A 16,090-nucleotide genomic window follows, 5' to 3' on the forward strand; every position below is an offset into this window, starting at 1 on the left:
CGTGATGTATTGAATAGTGCATCTGCCTGGAGAGCAGACGGCTGGTTCCGTCTGCCTGTCTTGTAATGAAATATGTGACAAGACGTCACTTAGAACGTCTGTTCAGTTGCTGTATATATGCAATATATATGCAAAGTTTAAATCATCTGCTTCTATTTGAACCTTCAAATTGGGAGTATTGTTCTTTTTCAGAATAGGTCCTCCTTGAGATGCTTAAAAGCATTCTTATGTCCATTAAAAATTCCTATGATTGTTGTAACTATATCTTGAATAAAATATTTACAAAACAAAAAACTCGTTTTTGTCTTGTTCAACCACCCCTGCAGGGCCCCGCAGGACCCCACAGCCAAGGGAAGGTAACTTGAACCTTCAACCTTGTAACTCACTTTCCATGCTGTCATTCACATGGTGCAAAACATGCCTGCTGTCCTCTAAACTTTTTCAAGTTGAATTCCTATTCGTTTTCACTTGCAAGGCTTTTACGCTTATAAGGATTCTTGTCACTTGTATTATAATTGCATCGCATTACATACATACATAATTATTATTTGTGACATGTCATCACGTCTAGCTGGTGCTTTTTGTTGTTGACGGTGTCACGCAACAAGTGATTTCTTCTGTACAATCGCTTTGCAATACTACAAGGGGAATATCGTTCATCGTTTTTTCACGTTGTGTTGCAATTAGTGTTATATTTTCCAAATTCTCCTCTTCAAACTACGTGTTTGACAAGATGGCGGATATGTTGCAGCATTGCTTTTATGTTTGCTTTGGATTTCACAATGAGGCTCATGGCGACCAAGTTTGTGTATTCTGCCTGGGACTTATGCCTCAAGCGTGTTCATTCAGGCACACAGATTTTATGTTTTCACTAATCTGCTTCAGGCGGAGGATAATATTTAGGGTCAGGACCCCCGTCCAAAATGAGTAAGCTACAACCTCTAAAGAGGTAAAAAGGCTAGATTACTATGGAAACTCTTTTCTTATCTCCCACCTTCACCTCCCCCACAAACAATATTGCTGCTCCACTAACGATTGATTTCGTACTTATAGCGGCAGCAGAGGTTGTCGGTGTGCACTCTGATCTCAGACGTGGTGTCCGGGTTGTGAGAGGAGCTTGGTACCCGGCCTAAGGGTAGAAATGGCCCCGGCGCATCTGTTAAGGGGAAGGTCCCGAACAGAGCTCCAGCTCTGGGATGATGTTCAGGGGATGATCAGATCCATGCTTCGGCGCCGGGACGCTCTGAACCTGGGGACTCACACTGACCCGTGCTTTGTCCCATACAGCACAGATCCCCAGTGCTGGTAGCTCAGGTTTCGGCCTGGTGTCTATCGACACCCTGGCCAAGAGGCTGTTGAGTGTGACAGAGTTACCGGTCACCTCGATGCACCGAGGTCTATCCGAGTAACAGGGTAACCCGGCATTGTTAGGCTACTCCCATGTGTCTCGTGACCGGGGTTCAGACTCTCTGAACCTGGGGACTAGCACCGACCCAGGTATGGCGTAGATCCCCAGCACTGGTAGCTCAAGTCTCTGCCTGATGTCTATCCATGCCTTGGTCAAGAGACTGTTGTGTGTGACGGAGCTACCGGTCACCTCGACACTTCGAGGTCTACCCCTGTACATATATATATGTGTGTTTATATAGCGCTATAGGCCATGTATCTGTATGCTCAGTGCGCTTTTGGAAGTACCAGGTGCTAAATCCGACGCTCTGAACCTGGGGACTCGCACCGAGCTACGGCTCCGCGGACGCTCTGAACCGTGGGAGTAGCACCGACCCGGCTTCAGCTCTGGTAGGACGCAGATCCCCTGGCGCCAGTAAATCACTTCTCAGCCTAATGTCTATTGACGCCTTGGCCAAGAGTTTGTCGAGTGTGCTGGGGATACCGGTCACCTTGACACTCCAAGGTCTACCTGAGTGCTTGGGGAACACTGATTTATCAGGCTTCCACTGTGCCTCGGAACCAGGGTTCTGTCTCGAACAGTGAACAAGTCGATTTGAGCATCAGCTCTTTTCGATACTTTGAACCTTACGATGACTCAGTTCGTCCCTGAGACAAGTGCGAGATAGACTTGCTGTGTTGCCTCAGGTGTTGTCCATGAGGAGGGCCCGAACCATTGGAGTTCCACCTCCCAGGGGGAAGCCTTTCGTTCCAGCAAGGCATCCGGGACACGGCCTCTCATTCTACCGTTAGTCTGCCGTCCTTCCCACATAACAGCCCAACGCTGTATGCTCCACCCGGCGCATCTCTCTGCTCTGCAGAGGGAGCTGATGGAAAGGGGAAAGAGCGCTGGTAATTCTTCATCAGTGACAGCCAAATGATGAGTGTGCTTATGGGCCTACTGAGCCTGTGGCTGTTTCGAGGAAAACGGAAGTCTGTGGAGCTTCTCGTTAATCACTCAGGTGCCCCGGCACTGGCTAACGACATGTTGCCAACTGCAGGGATTTATTGTATTCTGCTCCAAAACCCTGTGAGAAGGCGGAAATACTCCGTGCTGAGATCTAGTCTCTGCTGGGCAAGGCAGCCATTGACATGGTTCCTAAAGGTCAGAAAATGTAGGGTTTGACTCCACTTATTTCCTCGTTACCATAAAGAACGGAATGTTGAGACCCTTTCTCAATCTGAGGGCTGTTCAAGTTCATAGAGGTACTTTCCTAGAGACTTGCGCTCAGTGATCTCATCTGTCGAGGCAGGGGATTGGCCTCAAGGTCGCATACCTCCTTGTTCCAATGCATTCCCGAATCCCATGAATTACATCCTTCGACAGGACGTGCTACCAGTTTCGTGTGCTCCCCTTAGGTATCTCTACGGCGTCAAGGGTGTTCACCATGTTGAGGTTGATTCCAGCTCCTGATAGCCGGATCGCAGTGCCATTGTCACCCGTACCTAATTGACTGGCTCCTCGGGGTTCTAGGATTCCTCATCTGCAGTGGTGGACAGACTCGTCTCTCCACCCTGGAGATGCCAACGCTCTCATTCCAAACAGATACATCCCTCTTCCGGGTAGGGGCGGTGTTCTGGGCGACCTGCAGTCTCTGGACAACGAGGTAACAGGTCTCGAATTACCTTTACGGCCAGACATTCTTACTCTGAATGGGGTGCCACACCCGAATCTTCAGATTGAATGGGTGCCTTGCCTCTGTCAGGTCTAACCTCTAGACACCCAGAATTCCAGATTTAGTTCGGAAATCGGAATTACTTTAACCCTGTTTTGGAAGAGAGCCTTAATACATTCGCGGGTACTCCATGGCTATTTCAACGTTTCTTACCCCATTCAACGGTGCTCTGCCTAGGCATCACCCTCTCGTACAGCGCTTCGTAGCTGGCATGAACAGGGTTCAACCGCCTCAGTGGCAAACCAGCCCACCTTGAAAATTGCCAATTGTGCTCAATTGGTGGTCTGGCCCTGACTTTTCAAGTCTATCGTCTCTCTCACTTCACTTGTTGACGTGGAAGACGGCTTTACTTGTGGTGGTAAGGTCCGTTAGAAGAGTCGGGGACATCCATGCAATATCCACTGACCTGGCACTGACAGTATTTCATACTGATCATGTCAGTATTCGCCTCCCAGATACATACCACTCTCAGATCAATCTTGCTTTCCACGTGACGGCTCATATAGAACTTCTAACGCTTACCCAGCCTTCCACTGATCGTGTATTTGAGCCATTAATCAACAGTAACTTGTTAGCTCAGCAATAGTTTGACCCTTGATCCTGACTCATGTCCTCGCCTAATCGGCGTAGGAGGTCATGTGACTGGGTAAGTGCGATCTTAATCTATATATAGATTGGAGAATTCCACTTGAATTTGGATTCGTTTTGCCAGACAGAATGCCACTCCCGACTCTGTTCTTTGGGAGTCTTATACTGTCTTATACATATAAGTATTCCAAGGAGGACCTCTTCTGAAAAAGAATCAAACCAACCTGCACAGGTTGCTGTTTCTTTGAAGAGAGTCCTCCTCGTGGTAGGGCCACCCACCTCCCCACATTTTGTCTGTTCATGGTCAGCATGGAAAGTGAGTTTCGAGGTTGAAGGATAGAGTTACCTTCTCTTAGCTGATCGTTTCGTCCGTCTGAAGATTTGCATTGTCATTGTTGAGCATGCTCAGTGGTGGTAGGACCCGTGAAGGTCCGGGTTAGAATTGATCTTCAGTAACCCCTGCTTGTCGTCAGAGGCGACTAACGGGATCGCGTGGTCAGACCCGCTGACATGGTTGACACATGTTATCGTTTCCCAATTGCGCAGATCGATGCTCATGCTGTTGATCACTGTATTGTCTGGTCCAGACTCGATTATTTACAGACCGCCGCCATATAGCTGGAATATTGCTGAGTGCGGCATAAAACTAAACTCACTCACTCACTCACTCACTTACTCAGTGATGGTAGATGTATATATTTGCTACATCAGTCCCACATATGAATTGGTTCCAACTCAGAACACCCAACAGTGAGTGAGTGAGTTTTTGTGTCACAGTTAGCAATATTCCACTCATTGTTCCGATATGGGGCATTGAACCCGGGTTTTTAGTATGATTAGCCTGACCTTGAATCCTCAAAGAGAGTCACTGTAAGTTGTTCATATATATTGTTGGTTCCTCTTTCATGATTTCTATTTGCCTGATCTAGACTTGATCATATTCAGGTGGGTTCTGACATAGATTTGATATTGCTGACTGCAGAATTAATCAACACTGACTCAATGACTTACTTCTTCTTCAGGAGACTCAGACGGAGCTGGTGCTGATGATCTTCCATCGTCTGGTGGAGGATGTGGTGGCGTTCCAGAACCTGCCTCATCAGCGGCGGCGGGAGGTGCTGCAGGCTCTCACCTCACAGATGACACAGCTGTTCCACTTCTTCCTCACCCTGCTGGAGAACAACACCACACTCTACAGGAAGCTGGTGAGACTGGAACTGTAGAACAGTAATTGTGGTCAACATTCCCTGCATGAGGGTACCGGTTATATAGATCAAACTACAGTAAAATACCTTTATAACGAACTCCAGGGGACCACTGGAATTAGTACGTTATATTCGTAGTTCGCTATTCACTTTTTATATTATAATATAAGGTTTATTCGGGACTTTTAAAACAGTTCGCTATATCAGTCAGTTCGTTATATCCGTGTTCGTTATGAAAAGTATTCTACTGTAATGGCATGGTTAACTTAAGATAAGAGGGAACACTTAGAAGTTATCTGTGACAAACATACTTTCACAGAAGAAAGCTCGACATTAATTCATGAAGAAGTATGCTCAGATTATGGTTAATGGATGATTCTCGAAATATCATTGACTGTTCACAACGTGAAAAGGGTAATATTTTCTAATTAAAATGGAATTTGAGCAGCTTATTCCGTAGTCAAGGGTGAAATAACATTCACTATGTTAAAAGATGGATCTTCTTTTTGGTTCACATAAACTCCACAGACCACGCCAGCTTTATCCTTGTTCTGAAGTCATGGCCACTCCTTGAAATGATAAGAAGTTGCATGATTGAAAACAGTGGCTGCTAGTGTCCGTCCATCTTCCATAAGCTTTTGCATTTTCAACATCTCCTTTTTAACAATGAGGCCAGTAAGCTAAAAGTTCCTAGATGATCAAAGCAAAGGTGTCTCTAACATGCCTCCCTTAATCTAAATGAATGTAGAAAGCGACAAAAGCAGTTCTAGGCATTGTCAGGTATGTGTCAGACTATCCAAATGAAGCTGAAACGGCAACTGGGTCCAGGGTATGTATCTTTGTAGAATACAGATTATCTAGGATGACATTTGAGTATCGCTGCACCCTTGCTGATGCTGTCCTCAATAAGCCACATGTCACAGATACTCACTGAAACCTCACTGGAATATATAGGGTAGCCTTCAAGGTAACAAAACATCATCTGTTTCAGCAGTCAGGATCTGAGAACGAGCTGGAGAAGCTGAAAGCCCTGGCAGCGTGTCGTGTGAGTGAGGCAGTTCTGTCAACTCTCACAGGGTTTGTGGACTGGGTCAACATGTCCCACATTGTTGAGAGAGACGGACGCCTCTTGCAGCTCCTCTGTTTGTTGCTAAGTGACAGCAGCCTGCAGTTGTCTGCAGCAGAATGTCTTCTGCTTATCGTCAGTCGAAAGGTAAGAAAGTTTTAAAACTGGAATATTGCTGAACATGTATTTCTGACTCCTCCCTTTCACAACCACAACCATTCTCTTCCCACAGAGGTTACTCCTGTCATATCTTCCTACGAACCTCTGTTCTAATACGGCCATATTTCCCGGTTGTCGTAAAATCCCCTAGCGGCAAAAGATCGCAAAACGAATTATCTCCCTTCTTTCTATCCAATCAGAACAGTTGTCACATCGACTTAGATTCAACTTGACTAACACAAGCAAATGTGGGGCCAAAAATATACCCCATCTGCCGGGGACTTGTGTTGATGTTACACACAAGACGTTTAATGGCTAGCTTGTCCGTTGTCAACGAGGGCGATGGAGACGCCACTGATCCGCCATAACATGACTGAGTTCTGTCTAGAAGAAACGTTTGCACATCGCGCAGGGGAAGAAGTTTAGTTTTCTCGAAGCATACGGAAATTACCGAGGCCTTGCGAATGATCACTTTTGAAACAACGTCGCTGATTGCACAACTAAATCTGATTGCCTCCAATCACGAGTCTTGAACGCTCACACCATGAAAGGGCCGTATTAGAACAGAGGTTACGTAGGAAGATATGACAGGAGTAACCTCTGTGGGAAGAGAATGAACCACAACCAGTCTTATGTGTATTGTTTTTCGGGCCCAATAAAAATGTTTTACAAGAGTACTGACTGTCCAGGATTTTAGATTAATGTTTTTGCCTCCTTCAATACACCAACTTCAGCTTCTTGCTGTGTGTGATTTCAGGGTAAGCTGGAAGAAAGAAAGCCATTGTTGGTGTTGTTCAGTGAAGATGCCATGGCAACAATACTTAATGCTGCAGTGTAAGTGAGACGTTGTTTACACTCTGTAAGGACGACAGAGACATATCTTTGTTTCGTGGGGAGCAAACTTGTGTTGTTAAAATTAAAATTGAGTTGTATTGACATTGCATTCAGGTAACGCCACTTCTTCTGTATTGGTAATATTATTATTGAAACACAAGTCACTTCTAAAAAGTCATAACATTTGTCATTCACTCACTCACTTTGTAAGACCAAGATGCCAAAGGCACCCACTCACTGACACTGTCTCTGTTGTTTTTTGCAGAGCTGCAGAGAAGTCATCTCGGGATGAGTATTATTACCTGTTCCTCAAGAGGTTGTGTCAGGTGCTGACAGAGACTGGGAAACAGCTCTGTGTTTTATGGGTAAGTTCAACCATCATGTCGGGGCGGTGGGGTAGCCTAGTGGTTAAAGTGTTGGCTCGTCACGCCATAGACCCGGGTTCGAATCCCACATGGGAACAATGTGTGAAGCCCATTTCTGGTGTCCCCCGCCGTGATGTTGCTGGAATATTGCTAAAAGCGGCGTAAAACCAAACTCAGTCAGTCAGTCAAGCATCATGTCTGTCTACACACCACAAAGTCTCCACTGTATGTCTCCATACATTCTCCACTGTGTTGAAGGACTGTGATGCATCCCATAATAGTGTTTGTTGTTTTGGCCTGCAAACAATCAGCTGTAAATATTAGAGTCTCAAAGTGATCAAGAGCAGTGAACCACCCTATTGGATATGTTGACACACAAGTAACCAAATCAAATATGGCTGATTAGGGTCTTAACAAAGAAACACATGAGAGCACACAGTACCAAAGCAGGGCTTTTTTATTTCAGTGCACAATAAGATAAATGAAATGTACCTGTGTGTACAGGGGCTGTTACATTTCTTGCATGATATGTCTTGTTAGATTGATCCAAACCTACTTCGTTTTTCCAGGGCTCAACAGAGAGTGTCACCCAGCCTCCTAACTTTTCCACATATCTTCAAGCTCTCTTGGCATTCTCGGAACACCCTAGTCAGGTAGAGGAGTGACAGCTTATGTTGTTATAACTGAGTCATTTGAATAATTCATCATGCCAAGAAGTTGCGAGCATGGACTTCTTAACACAGATCTAATGTTTATCAAAGGGCTTAAATAGTGAGGTAACAAGAATGAAGAATATGAATAAAAATGACATTAGGTTGACATGCCTTGATATCTGTTAGATACTGTCAAATCATTGTTAAATCTAACTCACTCCTCTTTCACCACTCCATTCCTCTCCAACCCAACCCAACACTCTCCTCTCCTCTCCTCACCACTCCTGTCCTCTCCTCTCCTCTCCTCTCCACTCCACTCCACTCCTGTCCTCTCCGCTCCTCTCCACTCCACTCCACTCCTGTCCTCTCCGCCCCACTCCACTCCAATCCTCTCCGCTCCTCTCTTCTCTTCTCTTCTCCTCCCCGCTCCACTCCACTCCTGTCCTCACCTCATCTCTCCTCTCCTGTCCTCTCCGCTCCACTCCTATCCACTTCTCTCCTTACCACTCCATTCCATTCCTCTCTCATCTCAATGAGTCCTCTCCAATCCTATCCTCTCCGCTCCTCTCTTCTCCTCTTCGCTCTGCTCTGCTCCACTCACTCCGCTCTACTCAGATGTAAGTAGCACCCCCCCCTGGCGGAATGCTGTGAACACAAGGCTTGACTGAAAACCATTGTGTATTCACACTGCTGCTTGTTCCCTGTTTTCAGATGTTAGGCAGCTACACCCAGACTCTATGGAGTTCTCTGCTTCGGCATGAAAGTATTTCAGAGGATCCAGTTCTTGTCTCCTTCATACCTCATCTTGTCAAGTCCATGACTAAAACACTATTAAAGGTCAGTGTTAAAGGATCAAGTGAAATCACTTTCAGTATTGAAATATCTGCTATATGATGCAACTTTCTCACAACTGATTGGTCAGCTGAAACATTGTGAAATCCAATTAATGCATATTTAACAACTTTCTCCAGGATATGAAACAGTTAAAACATTAAACCATATGTTGACTGTGAAGAGATTCTTTGTGGGCTGATGTGAGACATTTCACATTGTTTATATGAAGTAATAACACTGAAAACAAAGAGTAATCAAGTCAACACTTGGAAGGACTGATTAGGGGTGTCGCGATACGCGAATGTATCGATGCATCGATACATTTTTACTGACGTTACGATACGCGATACATGCTTGCGTGTATCGATTCCTATTTTAAAACTTAATCTATTCAAATTTTTATGCTATATCCATCTCCTTCAAAGTCTTGATAGTAAAATTATACGAGACCGCTCCGATAAATAGATGTAGCTAGCTTTACTTAAAAAATAGGTTGGAAACTAACAGCTTTTGTGATTGGCTAGACTATTTTGATGGACCAATCAGCGAGCGCGTACGTTGCCGGAAAGGTAATGCTATGAATAGGCGAGAAAATTATGTATCGCGATACGTTTTGTATCGTGACCTTAAAATCGTGATACGTATCGTATCGTGAGATTGGTGTATCGTGACACCCCTAGGACTGATGCGTGGTACTGGAATCCATCCCAATATTGGTTGGTTTGTTCTTAAAGTGATCAAGATCAAGCATATTTCAGCTATATGGTGGCGGTCTGTATATAATCGAGTCTGGACCAGACAATCCAGTACTCAACAGCATGAGCATCGATCTACACAAACGGGATACGATGACGTGTGTGAAACAAGTCAGCGAGTCTGACCAACCGATCTCATTAGTTGCCTCTTACGACAACCATGGGTTACTGAAGACCAATTCTAACCCGGACCTTCACAATACTTGGGACATACATCATCTTACTGTCCATGTAATCAGAACACTTTGATAGTTTGTGGAAACATTTCTATAAAACAGATCATGTGTTGCAACATAGTTTGATTCCTCACATGGGCACAATGTGTGAAGCCCATTTCTGGTGTCCCCCGTCATGATATTGCTGGAATATTGCTAAAAGCAGCGTCAAACTCAACTCACTCACTCATTTAGCACTACAGTACAGCATTACCGTAAATGTGACCAATATGTTGACAGGTGGGCTTTCCCAGTCAGAACAACTCTCCCAGCTGTGAATATGCAAGGTTGGATTTTGACAGTGATGAGGAATTTAACATGTTCTTTGCAAGTGAGTACAAACATCATGACTTTCTGCTTTGTAATCTTTAAAGCTTAAAGGGGCGGTGGGGTAGCCTAGTGGTTAAAGCGTTGTCTCGTCACGCCGAGGACCCGGGTTCGATTCCCCACATGGGTACAATGTGTGAAGCCCATTTCTGGTGTCCCCCGCCGTGATGTTGCTGGAATATTGCTAAAAGCGGCGTAAAACCAAAACTCAGTCAGTTTAAAGCTTAAGAGAGAATAGACAGGCATTCTAAATTAATGTTTTCATAATAAAAAACAATGCAAAAGTGATCTTGGTGATATGGTGTGTCTTCCTGCAGGGTACAAGGTGGACATTGCATTCACGTTGCGGGCAGGCGACACTGCTGGAGCCCAAGATCACCTTCAATATAGCCATGGAGTGGCTTCACGAACAGCTGCATAAGCCTGTTGCCACGGGGGAAGGTAAGTCTGACTACAGAACACCTGCTGAAGCATTTCACCACCTGCTGTTTAATGCTACACTCAGCGATATTCTAGATATATGGCAGTAGTCTGAGTTTTATACCAGAAAATCTTTTGGTTAAAATCTTGAGCATCAATCTATGCAATTGAAACATGGTTAAATGTCAACCAAGCCCACAAGCCTGATTGCCCGATCCCATGAGTCGTTTCATACGACTAGCATGGGTTGCTGAAGATCAAGTCAGTGATGTATGGCTTGTATACATAGTCCTTCATGCAGTAAACTGCTGACTTGTCTGGTCCAGACATCAATATTTACAGACCACTTTCATACATCTTGAGGGGCGGTGGGGTAGTCTAGTGGTTAAAGCGTTGGCTCGTCACGCCGAAGGCCCGGGTTCGATTCCCCACATGGGCACAATGTGTTAAGCCCATTTCTGGTGTCCCCCGCCGTGATATTGCTGGAATATTGCTAAAAGCGGCGTAAAACTAAACTCAGTCAGTCAGTCATACATCTTGAATACTGCTTGAGTTCAGCAATAGACAAGAACAAACATGTCCTCTTAGTATCTTCTTGTGATCCATTAATGACAAACCATCCTTTTCTGGTGCAGGTCAAGACAAGAGCTACTGCACATTCAGCTCGCCTTCCTTCCTGGAGTGGGATGCCCTGACAGTGTTCCTGGAGAGTGTCATGTCACGGCTCTTCATCTCCCAGAAACCAAAACCAGAAGTCCAGGAGGGCATCGACATGCTGCAGAGGGTGCTGGACTACCAGACACAGGTAAGTCATTGTGAGATCGCTCTCAAATCACCAAAACATTAACCCCAAGAGTGTGGGGTGACCCTATTCACGTTGTATTAACTGGTTATGTAGTTATAATCTGCTGAGGTGGCCATGCTGTCCGGGTGTTGCAGGACCCCCTGATCCTGTCCTGCTTGTTGTCGTGTGTGTCTGCTCTGTTCCCGTTCCTCACCTACACCCCAGAGAGGCTGCCAGTGGTGCTGGAGAAGGTAGGTGGAGTTCCCCTTACAATACACACCTCCATAAACTGGAAAACCTCATGAATGTGGACCATACCATTATTAGTGAATTTGTTGGTATAAAGAAATGTCCAATGACCAAATCATGAGCCTTAAGTATTGTTGTTTGTTTTGTTTTCTTCCTAGGACTAGCTGTGTGTGTGTGTTTGGTCTCTGTGTCTGTGTCTGTCTGTCTGTCTGTCTGTGTGTGTGTGTCTGTCTGTCTGTATGTATGTATGTCTTATCTGTGTTTAGCTCTGTGTCTGTCTGTCTATATGTATGTCTTATCTGTGTCTGTCTCTGTAACTGTGTGTATGTGTCATTGTCTGTCTGTGTCTGTTGGTCTGTATCTGTGTCTGTCTGTATGTATGTCTTATCTGCGTTTAGTTCTGTGTCTGTATCTGTCTGTTTGTATGTATGTCTTATCTGTGTTTAGCTCTGTGTCTCTGTCTATGTATGTCTTATCTGTGTTTAGCTCTATGTCTGTGTCTCTAACTCTGTGTGTCTCTCTGTCTCTGTCTGTATGTATGTCTTATCTGTGTTTAGCTCTATGTCTGTCTCTGTAACTGTGTGTGTCTGTCTGTCTCTGTAACTGTGTGTCTGTATATATGTATGTCTTATCTGTGTTTAGCTCTGTATCCGTGTCCGTCTGTATGTATGTCTTATCTGTGTTTAGCTCTATGTCTGTCTCTGTAACTGTGTCTGTCTGTGTGCCAGTGTGTGTATGTGTCATTGTATATCTGTGTCTGTCTGTCTGTCTGTATGTATGTCTTATCTGTGTTTAGCTCTATGTGTGTGTCTGTCTGTCTGTCTGTATGTATGTCTTATCTGTGTTTAGCTCTATGTCTGTCTCTGTAACTGTGTGTGTCTGTCTGTCTCTGTACCTGTGCGTGTCTGTCTGTCTATATGTATGTATGTCTTATCTGTGTTTAGCTCTGTGTCTGTCTCTGTAACTGTGTCTGTCTGTCTGTATGTATGTCTTATCTGTATTTAGCTCTGTTTCTGTGTCTGTCTGTCTGTACATATGTCTTATCTGTGTCTGTAACTGTGTGTATGTGTCATTGTATGTCTGTGTCTGTTGGTCTGTGTCTGTCTGTCTTATCTGTGTTTAGCTCTATGTCTGTGTCTGTATGTATGTCTTATCTGTGTTTAGCTCTGTGTCTGTCTCTGTAACTGTGTCTGTCTGTCTGTGTGTCTGTGTGCCAGTGTGTGTATGTGTCATTGTATATCGGTGTCTGTCTGTCTGTATGTATGTCTTATCTGTTCTGTGTTTAGCTCTATGTCTGTCTCTGTAACTGTGTCTGTCTGTCTGTCTCTGTACCTGTGCGTGTCTGTCGGTCTATATGTATGTATGTCTTATCTGTGTTTAGCTCTGTGTCTGTCTCTGTAACTGTGTCTGTCTGTCTGTCTGTCTTATCTGTGTTTAGCTCTATGTCTGTGTCTGTCTGTATGTATGTCTTATCTGTGTTTAGCTCTATATCTGTGTCTGTCTGTCTATCTGTCTGTATGTCTTATCTGTGTTTAGCTCTATGTGTGTGTCTGTCTGTATGTCTCTGTCTGTATGTATGTCTTATCTGTGTTTAGCTCTATGTCTGTGTCTGTCTGTATGTATGACTTATCTGTGTTTAGCTCTGTGTCTGTCTCTGTAACTGTCTCTGTGTCTCTGTGTCTGTCTCTGTGTCTGTCTCTCTGTATGTATGTATGTCTTATCTGTGTTTAGCTCTATGTCTGTGTCTGTCTGTATGTATGTCTTATCTGTGTTTAGCTCTATGTCTGTCTCTGTAACTCTGTGTGTCTGTCTGTATATATGTATGTCTTATCTGTGTTTAGCTCTATGTCTGTGTCTGTCTGTATGTATGTCTTATCTGTTTAGCTCTGTGTCTGTCTCTGTAACTGTGTCTGTCTGTCTGTCTGTCTGATCTGTGTTTAGCTCTATGTCTGTGTCTGTCTGTATGTATGTCTTATCTGTGTTTAGCTCTATATCTGTGTCTGTCTGTCTATCTGTCTGTATGTCTTATCTGTGTTTAGCTCTATGTGTGTGTCTGTCTGTATGTCTCTGTCTGTATGTATGTCTTATCTGTGTTTAGCTCTATGTCTGTGTCTGTCTGTATGTATGACTTATCTGTGTTTAGCTCTGTGTCTGTCTCTGTAACTGTCTGTCTGTCTCTGTGTCTGTCTCTGTGTCTGTCTCTCTGTATGTATGTATGTCTTATCTGTGTTTAGCTCTATGTCTGTGTCTGTCTGTATGTATGTCTTATCTGTGTTTAGCTCTATGTCTGTCTCTGTAACTCTGTGTGTCTGTCTGTATATATGTATGTCTTATCTGTGTTTAGCTCTATGTCTGTGTCTGTCTGTATGTATGTCTTATCTGTTTAGCTCTGTGTCTGTCTCTATAACTGTGTGTGTCTGTCTGTCTGTATGTCTGATCTGTGTTTAGCTGTATGTGTGTCTCTGTAGCTGTGTGTGTCTGTCTGTGTGCCAGTGTGTGTATGTGTCATTGTATGCCTGTGTCTTATAAAGACTTGTATGATATTGTTTGAATTGGGTGTAGTATTCTTTGACAGACAAGGTTACGATACAGATAATTCAGGTCCTTGTTACAAGGATGTTGGTGATTATGGGTGTTCCCTCCCCAAACAGACAGTTTCATAATGGATGTTTCCATGGTTTTTGAATGCTGATCTTCCCATCTGTTGCAGATATTCCATGCAGTTGTGTTCAACCTGTTCGGGCAGACCAAGTCCACAAGGAGTCGTGCTGTGAAGAATGTGAGACAGCATGCATGCTCTGTGTTGGTGAAGATCTGCAAGCAATACCCCGACCTCCTGTTTGTAAGTCACTGATGCTCTGTCACTTGGAAACCAAGATGGCTGATCATAATGGCTGTTTGTAGAAAGAGTCCTTGGATGTAATCACTGTCTCTCTCACTCACTCACTCTCTGACTCGCTTCCATAGGCCCTCTCTTACTCTCACCCTGTCTATTTGCCTCAATCCATCTTTCAGTCTCACTCTAAATCAGTAAGACAATTTCTGTACTGACTGAATTTATCTCCCAGTAAAACGGTGTCAGTATTTATATCCCAGTAAAACAGTGTCTGTCCTTATCTCCCTGTAAAACAGTGTCTGTTCTTATCTTCCAGTAAAACAGTGTCTGTCCTTATCTCCTTGTAAAACTGTGTCTGTATTTATCTCCCAGTAAAACAGTGTCTGTCTTTATCTCCCAGTAAGACAGTGTCTGTCCTTATCTCCCTGTAAAACAGTGTCTGTATTTATCTCCCAGTAAAACAGTGTCTGTCCTTATCTCCCTGTAAAACAGTTTCTGTATTTATCTTCCAGTAAAACAGTGTCAGTCCTTATCTCCCTGTAAAACAGTGTCTGTCCTTCCCAGTATCTCCCAGTAAAACAGTGTCTGTATTTATCTCCCAGTATCTCCCTTATCTCCCTGTAAAACAGTGTCTGTCCTTATCTCCCAGTAAAACAGTGTCTGTCCTTATCTCCCAGTAAAACAGTGTCTGTCCTTATCTCCCTGTAAAACAGTGTCTGTCCTTATCTCCCTGTAAAACAGTGTCTGTCCTTATCTCCCTGTAAAACAGTGTCTGTCATTTATCTCCCATGTAAAACAGTGTCTGTCCTTATCTCCCTGTAAAACAGTGTCTGCATTTATCTCCCAGTAAAACAGTGTCTGCATTTATCTCCCAGTAAAACAGTGTCTGTCCTTATCTCCCTGTAAAACAGTGTCTGTTCTTATCTCCCAGTAAAACAGTGTCTGTCCTTATCTCCCAAAAAGTATCTCCCAGTAAAACAGAGTCTGCATTTATCTCCCAGTAAAACAGTGTCTGTCCTTATCTCCCTGTAAAACAGTGTCTGTTCTTATCTTCCAGTAAAACAGTGTCTGTCCTTATCTCCTTGTAAAACTGTGTCTGTATTTATCTCCCTGTAAAACAGTGTATGTATTTATCTCCCTGTAAAACAGTGTCTGTATTTATCTCCCTGTAAAACACTGTCTGTCCTTATCTCCCAGTAAAACAGTGTCTGTATTTATCTCCCAGTAAAACAGTGTCTGTATTTATCTCCCAGTAAAACAGTGTCTGTATTTATCTCCCAGTAAAACAGTGTCTGTATTTATCTCCCAGTAAAACAGTGTTTATCTGTAAAACAGTGTCTGTCTTTATCTCCCAGTAAAACAGTGTCTGTATTTTTCTCCCTGTAAAACAATGTCTGTATTTATCTCCCAGTAAAACAGTGTCTGTATTTATCTGCCAGTAAAACAGTGTCTGTACTCACTGTATTTATGTCCACAGCCCGTGTTTGACCGGCTGTATGATCACATCAAACACATCAGTAAGGACCCAGAGCAGCTATCCCAGATGGAGAAGTGTATACTCACAGAAGCCCTTATACTCATCAGGTGAGAATTGTCCCCTTACAAATATTTGGACATCATTTGTTTCATGGTTCACAGATTTGTTGATGAAAATTTGTCATCAAGATCAAGAGTTGTT

At 43.9% G+C, this 16,090-nt stretch overlaps 1 protein-coding gene across 1 annotated transcript in view; it reads left to right on the forward strand.

Annotated features, from left to right (window-relative positions):
- The window catches only part of LOC124276126 (exportin-5-like), a 44,744-nt gene that overhangs the window by 2,349 nt on the left and 26,305 nt on the right, over nucleotides 1–16,090 (forward strand). Inside the window, 13 exon segments of the mRNA XM_046711793.1 lie at nucleotides 4,733–4,915; nucleotides 5,910–6,128; nucleotides 6,898–6,974; nucleotides 7,240–7,339; nucleotides 7,909–7,992; nucleotides 8,704–8,829; nucleotides 10,037–10,127; nucleotides 10,441–10,475; nucleotides 10,477–10,564; nucleotides 11,179–11,348; nucleotides 11,483–11,578; nucleotides 14,287–14,418; nucleotides 15,890–15,996. Coding sequence (XP_046567749.1) covers nucleotides 4,733–4,915; nucleotides 5,910–6,128; nucleotides 6,898–6,974; nucleotides 7,240–7,339; nucleotides 7,909–7,992; nucleotides 8,704–8,829; nucleotides 10,037–10,127; nucleotides 10,441–10,475; nucleotides 10,477–10,564; nucleotides 11,179–11,348; nucleotides 11,483–11,578; nucleotides 14,287–14,418; nucleotides 15,890–15,996 — 1,508 coding nt within the window.

Source organism: Haliotis rubra, unplaced genomic scaffold (genome assembly GCF_003918875.1).
Source record: "Haliotis rubra isolate DU_JTF1 unplaced genomic scaffold, ASM391887v1 Scf206, whole genome shotgun sequence".
Classification (NCBI taxonomy): domain Eukaryota; kingdom Metazoa; phylum Mollusca; class Gastropoda; order Lepetellida; family Haliotidae; genus Haliotis; species Haliotis rubra.